The sequence below is a fragment of the Nematolebias whitei genome, chromosome 7, assembly GCF_014905685.2.
Source record: "Nematolebias whitei isolate Nwh7 chromosome 7, NemWhi1, whole genome shotgun sequence".
NCBI lineage: Eukaryota > Metazoa > Chordata > Actinopteri > Cyprinodontiformes > Rivulidae > Nematolebias > Nematolebias whitei.
In genome coordinates this window covers 49,063,776-49,074,503 of record NC_056504.1, presented here as the reverse complement: position 1 = coordinate 49,074,503, position 10,728 = coordinate 49,063,776, and the positions used below count along the sequence as shown (strand labels likewise).

The 10,728-nt window shown below is 46.5% G+C and overlaps 1 protein-coding gene across 1 annotated transcript; it reads left to right on the top strand.

Moving 5' to 3' along the window:
- The first annotated feature begins 3,160 nt into the window (after positions 1 to 3,160).
- dag1 (dystroglycan 1) lies at positions 3,161 to 9,760 on the top strand. The gene is given in 4 exon segments (XM_037679923.1): positions 3,161 to 3,241; positions 3,472 to 3,942; positions 5,578 to 7,188; positions 7,190 to 9,760. Coding segments are annotated over 4 exon segments (2,373 nt in total). The 3' UTR covers positions 7,400 to 9,760.
- The last annotated feature ends 968 nt before the right edge of the window (positions 9,761 to 10,728 follow it).

Below are 10,728 nucleotides of genomic sequence, written 5' to 3'. Positions count from 1 at the left end.
TGTTTGGTTTCGGGGGTGGGGGGTCATAACTCAAGCAGCTCCGCTCATCTTTTATCTGGACTCAGACTGGATCAGAACCAGGTTCTGCCTCTGGACTTGAGTTTTGTTCACGGTAGCAGAACTGCTGCGTGTTTGGAGAAGAACAATGAAGGATCTAAAAAAGTAAAGTCAGGTCCTCTGGACGGATTCTTCTTGTTTCATTTCATCTTTTATCCAAAGGACTTCTTCAGTCTGAGGAGCTGCAACAAACTCAGTCTTATAAATAGCACCTTCTCATTGTGGATCAACCAGTTTGATGTTGACATCCAGAACTAGCTGTTCACATGATGGACCATCAGCCTAACGACAGATTGTTAGTGTCCTGATGGCCGCTTGCTATTCACAGGGGCTGAGTGATACTTGCAATCACAGCATTGTAGGAGGGACAGTTGGACATGGAGGCTCCGCCCCCGTTTAATGATGGTCGGGTTCTCTTCACAAAGATGGCCTCCTTCACTCCTCTCTCAAACCAACTGCCAAGGATGTTCACATCTTCAAACAGCTGCATCCAAAGGAAAAACTCACAATAAAAACTATTAGGATGAAAGGAACACAAATAATATTAAATTAAATCAAATGAAAAGTGTCACAGCTGCAGTAGGTTTGACACAAACCGCTTCAGAAAACCAAATTATTTAATCACAAAGTAAAACAAAAGCTGTCAGCTGTTCTAATTTTTATTTTTACAGGGAACTAAGTCTGATATTTGGTTGCAAATCAGTAAAACTGTGATTTTAGACACTTTAGTGATGGACCCCACACAGCAAATACAGAGAAAACTATAGAGTCGAGACCGGAGCCCTGGGGGACACCTGCCGCTGAGGAGCAGTGATGGACCAGGATGGACGGAGCTGGTCCCGTCAGAAAAAAACAATCTGAACGTTTAGAAGAGTTCAGGCTGAAGCTGAGCGGATCACAAAGATCTGCTGAGATCTTGAGTTTTATCTGGTTAGTTTGGAGCAGTTTGTGACGCTCTGCACACAGAAGGTGAAGAGCCGAACACCTGAGTGTTTGCTCTGCAGGTGGTCTTCAGTTCTGTCAGGTGGGCCCTTTAAACGAACCTGATCGGTGGGTTTTGGACCCGTTACAGCCCGGCGTGTTTCTGTCCCTGGCTTCAGAACCTTCCTGCTGTGAACTTCAGCCACAAATTACATTTTAACGGTAGAAAATGGGCTGCGTGATGGATTTCCCCTCGTAAACGTCCACCATCGCTCTGACTCCTCCCCCTTTTCCCTCGCAGCTCCTTGGCCTCACATTTTCCATGAACTATGCCAGCGTGCTCCCTCCCTCCATCATCCCATCCCTCTTCAGCTGCTGCGGCACCTCTTCATCCTCATCATCCTTCTTCGCCTCCTACAAAATTATGAGGCTTATCTGCTCCTGCTAACAATGGCCTCCTTTCTTCGTGTTCTCCTCCTGCTCCTGCAACAACGAGCTGCTTTCTCTCCCTGCCAACAGACTCCACGCCTCCTCCTCATATCTCTCTTCAGGAGATATCCTCCTCATTTTCTGCTCATTCTTCCTCTCCGTCTCCTCTCAACTCGCCTCTGTGTGTGTGTGTGTGTGTGTGGGGGGGGGGGGGCAGCATTATTGATACGTTCATATTAAAACAAAGAGGTTAAAGATCAACCAATCACTGCAGACCCAACCACTTCTACCAAACTGGTCCACTTCTGGTTCTGGTCCAGTTCTGACCACAGCGACTGTCCTCAGGTCCGAGGGCTGTGGACAAGTTTACGAAGACAAATGTTTATAAAGTTCCAGGGCTGGCAATCCTTGAAGGAATGCATATCGCCCGCCACGCTTCCTGCCAGAGTTTCAGAGTAAAATCATCAGCTTCCTGCCAGAGTTTCAGAATAAAATCATCAGCTTCCTGCCACAGAGCCCTGCTGGGTTTTATCATCCCGGGCTTCAGATTATTTTCTCATTTTAAACGGACAATAAAAGATTTCCTCCTGAGTGGAGCCACTTCAGTTTGGTTAGACGTGTTGCAGGCAGACCTGCTGGAGGTCCATTCCTTCTGGTTCTGGTTCTGGTTCTGATGAACAAATGTTTCACATTTTCATTTCTGTGGTTGACTCTGAACTCGTTCTCACTGCAGAGACCCGACCGCACCGCGAGCTGCTCCTAAATCTCACGGCTCCTGAAAACATTTTGGGCCATCTTCAAGACTCAGAGGGACTCGAGAACACCCCCCCCCCCCCCCCCCAAAAAAAATAAATAAATAAATAAATAAATAAATAAAAAAACATGAGTCTGGACCCACAGAGTCCCTGAAATCTGTCCAGATCTGCTGAAGCATCATCTGAGACGAAGGAACCACAACATCCAGAAGTGAATCTGAGCCCAGAGCAGAACCAGAACCAGACCTGGTTTTAGTGCAGGGGCCCCTGAGGGCCTCGTCCTTTGAGCTCAGGTTTTTTCAGATTCTTCTGTAATCTGTGGATCAGATTATGAACTGAAGATGATGGAGATTAAAGTCTTCATTCAGGACCTTTATTCTGAAAGTTCCTCTAGTTTTTGCTGAACCTCTGCCCATCTCTGAACAATCTCCTGCTGACTCCTCAGTCTCGGGGGGGTCTCAGGGGGATCTCAGGGGGGTGTCCTAGTCTCAGGATACATTTGGCCACCTCTAAATAATTCTTTAAACTGTTTAATAAACTCCTGTTCGCTCTACTGCTGTGAAGAGTTTAAAAAGTGCAAATGTTCGTCGCAGTAACTCGTTTATATTTTGCTCTTAGAGGAGTTTAATAAAGGAGAAGGTGAAAGGAGGATGAGTGGAACGTCTCGTCTCATCTCTGGGAGAAACGTGACGGACAGAGCTGGACGTCTTGTTGTCGACGTCTCATGGACATTCTGTCTCTGTCCTCGTGTGTCCCGTCCTCTTTGTCTCAGACGTGTAGTTTTACTGATGCATGCAGGGAGCGCCGTCTGTACATCACTTATTAAACAGGATTTAAGCTGCAGGACGGGGGGGGTGGGGGGTGGGATGAGGCGAGGGGGCGTGCATGGAGGAGTCGTCACTCCCCTGCGCATCATTTCTTTAAATCAGCCTCATGGTTGGTCAATGTCTTCATGTAGTTGTGTGTGAATCGGACGACTTCTTTTACATGTGTTTAACATGTGGGGGGGTCTTGTTGAAGCCTGGTGCCTGCAGCAGGTCCCTGCAGCAGGTCCCTGCAGCAGCAGGTCCCTGCAGCAGGTCTCTGCAGCAGGTCCCTGCAGCTGCCTGGCTGCCTGGTTGTTTATGGCACCTGGTGTGTTTTGGAGGAGCTGCAGCCCGTCGGCGCTCTGCAGTCATTTCAAGGTTTCATGAGTTTTGCCAAAAGGCTTCACTTCCATCAACATTCAGTCAGTCCTGGCCTGAAGCCTCTGAAAGCTTCTCTGTGCTGCAACTTTGCTTCATTTCCTGTTTTGTTGTGAATCTTTCAGGTCACAGAGATGGGGAAGGATTCCCTCCCCACCTGGCTGCACTGGGACGCCAGCAGCAGGGTCCTGCAGGGTCTACCTTTGGATGAGGATAAAGGAGTGAACTACATCTCTGTAACCATCTCTAAACACGCCAAAGCCTCCTCATCCTCATCTACTTCGGAGGTGTTTTCCATCGAGGTGCACCCTGAAGACCACCTGGACGCAGATTCCTCCCAGCTGCTGTCCAACCAGGCTGCCGCCGAGGACCACGGCCAGCCGTTCCTGTGCAGCAACGAGGAGCCGGTCACCGTGCTCACCGTGATCCTGGACGCCGACCTGACCAAGATGAGCTCGGAGCAGAGGGTGGAGCTCCTGGACAGCATGAGGAGCTTCTCTGGGGTGGAGCTGCAGAGCATGAAGATGCTCCCTGTGGTCAACAACAAGCTGTTCGACATGTCCGCCTTCATGGCCGGGCCTGGAAACGCCAAGAAGGTGACTGAATGAATGGGTGAACGAGTGAGGTGTGGGTGAAAAGGAAAACGTACCTTCACTGAAGTCACAGTTTTCTGTATCGAGACATAAAGAAGGCCAATCAAGCTGCGGTTAGAATCACGTTCAAACGTTTCATCTCTTCAGATAAACTGCAGCGGGCGCAGTTCGGTTCAAAAACCATAAAGGTTCTTTAAATCTGACCCAAAATGACTCGAAGCGTGAAATAAAACATGAATTAATCCAAAATGTACACAAGCTGAAATCTGTGATTATAATCTGAAACTCAGAAATCAGATTTTTGAGTTTGAATTAAATCCAGAGAAGAAGAAAGAACAGGTTAAAATATTAATAGGAAGGCGTGAGAGGAAATGAAGCTCTGGGTTTCTGCGTCTTCAGAAAACATTTAAATCCAGATTTCTTAAAATTTATGGATGAAACTAAAAAAATGTTTAGTTTAATAGTATGTCTGCATTTTGTTGCAGCTAAATAATTGATTGATTGATTGATTGATTTATGTTGGGCACTGCTGGACGCTGAACGTTGTTGAAGAGTTACAGAAACCTGCTGATGCTTCTGCAGAAAATGTTTTTCAGTACCGTATTTTCGCCCGATAAGTCAGTTTTTTGCATAATTCGCATAATTCGCATGCCCTGCGACTTTCTAATTCTCAGTCTGGTCATCTGGACCATTTCTTTTTTATAGAGACGTTTCACCCTCTATCCAGAGGGCTTCATCAGTCAGAAACTGTCCAGATGACCCGACTGAGAATCATTGGGTAACATTTTTAATTTTCCCAGAAGTGACAAAAACAGCCATCTTGGATGAAATGGGAACACTTTCAGAATATTCAGAGAAATATTAATGATCATTCCTTCATTTTCCACCGGCTGCCTGTTCACAGTCAGTAACTTGAAAACTGAGAGTGTTCTGTTCTCGTTTTTTAACGTTCGTGTTCAGAAACAACTGTACGGAGAAAAACCGGATGTTTCTGCAGATGAACGCTCGTTAGCGTGTTGAGCTGCAGGACGAAAGCTTCCTGTCAGAACCAGCAGTTAAATCCAGCTTTAATACTGGAAACAAGAAAATACTAATGGGCCAGTGTTTGTATAAACATGGGTATCGGCCCACAGAACAAAAGATTTTTATTAATATTCATGATATCTACATATGAAACTTATATTTTCCTTGTTGAATCAGTCGATTGAGAGAAACATGGCAGTAATCAGATCGTGGAGCTTTAAAATCCAGAGAAATGTTACATCTGACAGAAAAGAAATGTAAACATGTGTGTTATTTATGGCCGTGATGCTCACAGGGTGAGGTGTGGTGAGTTGAGTCACCGGGGTAGCTGTTGGGTGTATCGTGTGAATAATTGGGACACCCCCACCCCCAGGCGTGAACTTGCAAAACAAAGGAGTGCGGCAAACTTTGGGCTTACACAACTGGGAACTCTAATGGCTCTGAGGAATATTAAAAGATTCCTACAATCCCAAAGCAGCTGAAAATCAAGCCAACATGCATGTGATGCAATAAGTGGGAGGCTAAACTGGTTTTTACCGTCGCTGTGTTTGTGTTCAGTGAACATTCCTGAAAATAATGTGTCCGTGATGCTAACGGAGGTGTCTGTTTCTTCAGGTGGTGGAGAACGGCGCTCTGTTGTCGTGGAAGCTCGGCTGCTCGCTGGACCAGAGCACCATTCCAAATATTAACAGCATCCAGGGTCCTGCAAAAGAAGGCACGATGTCAGCCAGGCTGGGATACCCTGTGGTGGGGTGGCACATCGCCAACAAGAAGCCCCACATCGCAAAGCGGGTGAGGCGACAGTTAAACAACACCCCGACACCGATTCTGGCAGTGCTTCCTCCGACAACAGTGGTGGAGCCACCAGTGAGGATTATCCCAACCCTCTCCTCTCCGTCCATTGCAGCACCTACAGAAAGTTCTACGCTCCCTGTTAGAGGCCCATTTCCTCTTCCAGGGAAGCCTACAATCAGAGTCCGTGACCCTATAGCCCACACTCCAACAATTGTACCCCCTCAACCAACAAGTGTTATGGAGACCACCAGCACAATTTCCATCCAGCCAACCGTGACCAGGTCTATTTTTGTGGAACCCACCCCTACGCTGGTCAAAACCACCAAGAAACCAGGAAAGAAGATCATGACCACTCCAGCATACAAAGATCCATCCAAGGGGCCCACACGCAAACCGCCCAGAAGTACCACACCATCACCTGGTGTCGTTTTAGATCCAAACAATGAGAAACCAGTCCTGAGAAATGCCATTGACCAGGTCATTGCTTTGGTGGGAACCTATTTCGAGGTTAAGATCCCTTCTGATACATTCTTTGATAAAGAGGATGGAACAACTGATAAACTACGTCTCAGTCTGAGACAGAACCACAACGAAGTGGTTGGAGAGGGATCCTGGATCCAGTTCAACACCACCAGCCAACTCCTCTATGGCCTTCCAGACGTTCAGCACATAGGTAAACACGAATACTTCATGCATGCAACTGACAAAGGTGGCCTTAATGCAGTCGATGCGTTTGAAGTCCGAGTGAAGCGCTGGCCTGCCAATGATAAAACCCCTGTCATATTCACGGCTCGCTTCGATGGCGATCCGCGCTCTGTCACCAATGACATCCACAAGAAGATCCTTCTGGTTAAAAAACTGGCCTATGCACTTGGGGACCGAAACAGCAGCACCGTGAGTTTAAGGAACATCAGCAAAGGGTCAATTATGGTCGAATGGACAAACACCAGCCTTCCCCAGCACCCGTGTCCAAAAGAACAGCTCATAGTTATGAGCAGGACGCTTGGCAATGCTGATGGAAGACCCTCACAGAAATTCAGGGACAACATGGAGCCCGACTTCAGACCACTGGACGTCAAAGTGAAGGGACGAGCAAGCTGCCGAACATATTCCTTTATCCCACCAGCAGAGATGGATATACCTGAACCCCCTGCAGTCACTCCAGGTGTGGGATCAAGCCGCGACAGCACAGATGACGTGTACCTTCACACGGTCATTCCGGCTGTGGTGGTGGCTGCCATTTTATTAATCGCAGGAATCATTGCGATGATCTGCTACAGGAAGAAACGAAGGGGCAAGCTCACCATTGAGGACCAGGCCACCTTCATCAAAAAAGGTGTGCCAATCATCTTTGCAGATGAACTCGATGACTCAAAACCTCCTCCGTCCTCTAGTATGCCCCTCATTCTCCAGGAGGAGAAACCCCCTCTTCCCCCCCCCTGAGTACCCCAACATGGCCACTCCAGAGACCACTCCCCTAAACCAGGAGCTGCTGGGGGAGTACACAGCTCTGCGAGATGAGGACCCCAACGCACCACCCTACCAGCCTCCACCTCCCTTCACCACTCCCATGGAGGGCAAGGGTTCCCGTCCCAAGAACATGACTCCCTACAGATCTCCGCCCCCCTACGTGCCGCCCTAAGACTTGTTAACCCCTCCCCTGGGAGGGTGGAGGGCAGAAGATGCCTGAGGAACTGCAGCGGTTTCTATTCTGGTGTTTTTATCTGTCTGGACTTTTACTGGGAGAGACAAGAGGTGCTAAAGTACAAAACAGTCACAAGGGACTTTGGTTTGGGAGGGGAGACGTGTTTGGGTGGGACAGATGGGATGACTGGTTGACACAGCTGGGAGTGACTACAGCTTTTAATGGTAGCCCGACTCCAACAGAGGACGAAGCCAAACAAAGTCTGGTCCTGATGAGCTTCTGGTGTAAGCCAGCTGCTCAGACGCAGCGACCGGGAGGAAAGCCCTCCCTTCTCAGCCTTTTAAGTTTTTCTTAGATTTGAATACCGGATCCAGATTTTATTTTTGTTCTTTATCCCAAAACCTTTAATTTTTTATGGGCTAAAGTGTTTGCTTAACAACATTTCTTGTCTTGCTTTGGAACAATACGAGACGACAGGGAGCTGTCAGCGGACCACTGCTGGCAGCCACTTGTGAGGTTCCCCCGATCTCAGAGGGCCTCAGACCTCAGACCGGACCGGCTTGCAGAAAGAACGGGGGGCGGGGGGTGGGGTGAGCGAGCAGGTGTGAGTATGCCTTTTGAGTCTGTTTCTTCATTCACAACGTCTAGTAACACAGAGAATAACAAGGTAGCGTCAAAAGGCGTTGACGAGTAATAATTTGTTTTATTGTTTTAAAGTTGGACTCTTGATTTGACTGGATGGAGGAAGAGATCAAGCAGAAGGGTGGTGCTTTCCTCAAAGTCCAGATAGTTTTTTATTCCTGTTTTTGTATAACACCAAACTCAATCCGGTCCAACTAACAGGAAAGCGGGCTGCAGGAGGTCCACCAGGACCTTTAATCTCAGATCAGTTCTTTATCTTTCACCGTTTGATGTGGATTTCTGATTTTGAAGCTGATTTCAGTTCATACTTTCATCTCACTTTGGGTTTATGTGGCTACAATAAACAGAAAGCTAAGGAATGACATTTTAATCAGTATTAGATACGTTTCCATGGATACCTTTATAAACTTAACGCTGACGGGAGGGAAAATTAAAATTAAATGAAACATTTTAACTGGCAGAGAAGAAGAGAAATGAACGATGCAAGCCTTACTCCCATGCACCAACGACCCCCAGACCAGAGCCGTGGGTCCCAAAGCTGGAGTCAGGCCTCCTGTTAGACCCAAGACCACCAGTGTGGGGGTCCTGAGGTCATCTCCAGGTACATTTAGAATTAATTCCCTGCCCGCATTGTTTCGTTATATTAGATAAATGGTGGAACAAAGTGAGTTTAATTCACGTGTGCTGGGATGAAACTACACTGTTGAAGGTCAACCACGAATATTTGTGGTCTCCTGTCGGTGATGTTTGTATTTGGAGGTCAGAAGATAAAAGTCTGGGAACCCCGAGGTAGAGAGTAAGTTCGTCCGCTCAGGATGACCACGCTTTGAGAGAATCAGGAAGTACCAACACTTCTGTTCAATGCTGAGCTTCGATTTGAATCACAACCGATAACGGATTTTCCAGAGTCATCAGGCATATCTGTGTCATGGGGATGACTATTTCCTGAAACACGCCACGCTCCAGTGCTTCCTGAAAGTTTCTCTTAACACCGCAGAGAGTCTGAATCCATCCGAGCTGGAGGTGTTGCGAACAAAATGTCTGCTTTTTTTTTAACAACGCCTGTTTTAAATTTAACAGATGGCGAGGGTATGTCATCGTGTTTGTGATACATTTGTACTGGCTCACATCTGAACGTGTTTCCATCACACATCCAGAAATAACCCTAACCCTCCAACGCACAAACCACAGCGCCCCAATGTTCAAATATTGATTCAGAGATACAAAAATCTATAAATAAAAGAGAAATCTGCTCCAGTTATGCAAAGACCGTCATGGCAGAAACCACTCGGGGCCATCGGCACCGGAGCACGCAGCGCTGTTGATACATTTCAGGAAGTAGACCTCACCGACCTGTAGCTACGCTCTGATAACTGGAATATCTGCAGACAGGCTGGGGTCAAAATGTGGAATAAAATAACTATGAATATTAATAATCACAGCGCTGGCCGTTTGGTTTGAGGCTCATCGGCAGAAGAGTCCAAATATTTTGTTGCTTTCAAACGTTTTCTTCAGCGAGGATTTTTATTTTCTCACTAAACTTTGTTTTTACAAATCTTCCTTTTTCACATCCAGAAACTATTTGGATCTAATGAAGTTAAAATGGATACTTCATTTAAATAACACGCTGGTAAACTGTGACATTTAAATTGAAATTCAGTCAAATCTGTTTAATTAAAACAACTTTAGTCCATTTTATCTAAACTATGTTCACCTAAACTTTACTCCATGTTGATCTGGAGACCAAGTCATTGATCTAATAGTGGTTTAATGTCATTCCACATGATTTTATTTCTGCCTTTGTCCTCAGATTTGATTAAATGTACCTTACATATAATTTGTTCCTGTGCCACTGGGTGGGTGTGGGGGGGGGGGGGGGGTAGATGGTTCTAATTATGACTGTGCCTGAAATTCACAGATTTTCTTTTAACTTCACAGAAAAACTGGAGAAAATCTGTTAGTTAGATTTTTCCATCAATTAGTTTTATTATGAAAGAAACCAAATTAATGATTAGTTTTTGGTGATTTAAGATTTGTAGACTTTTAGTTTATGATTCATTTGTATACTCATTATTTTTCGAGTCATGGGTCACATATATCTGTTTTATTTTAGTGTGTTTTTGCGTTTCAGAGGTTCTATCTCCCGTCACGCAGAGATGAGACGACCCATGTTTTTATGTAATCACAAACGTTTTCCATGTTTCTGTTGGAGTTTTGACTGAAAGTGACCCTTTGCAATAATAAGAAGTGGTGTGGTCCGCTCAGCGACGGGTCGGTGCCGGCGAGTGGCTCGGTTTTTGCAGGATGCCAAGGCTTTTTTGCTTCTCAAAGTGTGCATTGTAATAATAAAACCAACTGGTACCTTAAACAGAACCGTCTCGTCTGGTCATTCGTGACTCTCCGTGTCCTTGCAGGATCTGTCGGGACCTTTGTTACCGTGGAAATGTCCTGACCCGTCACGCTCCGGGATCAAACCCTGACTGATGTCTGCAGGGAGGCCTTTCAGTCTCTGTCACTTTCCTCCCACTCAGCCTTGGATTGATGAATCAGTCCGTCAGAAGACCGCAGGAGGTTTTACCTCCCCGGACAGCTTCCTGCTGCCGGCAGCCGTTGGACTTTTCCACCAAATGATTCTGCCTTTGAGTGAGCGGTCGGTCAGCTCGGGTTTGAAAGCTGTGCCCATT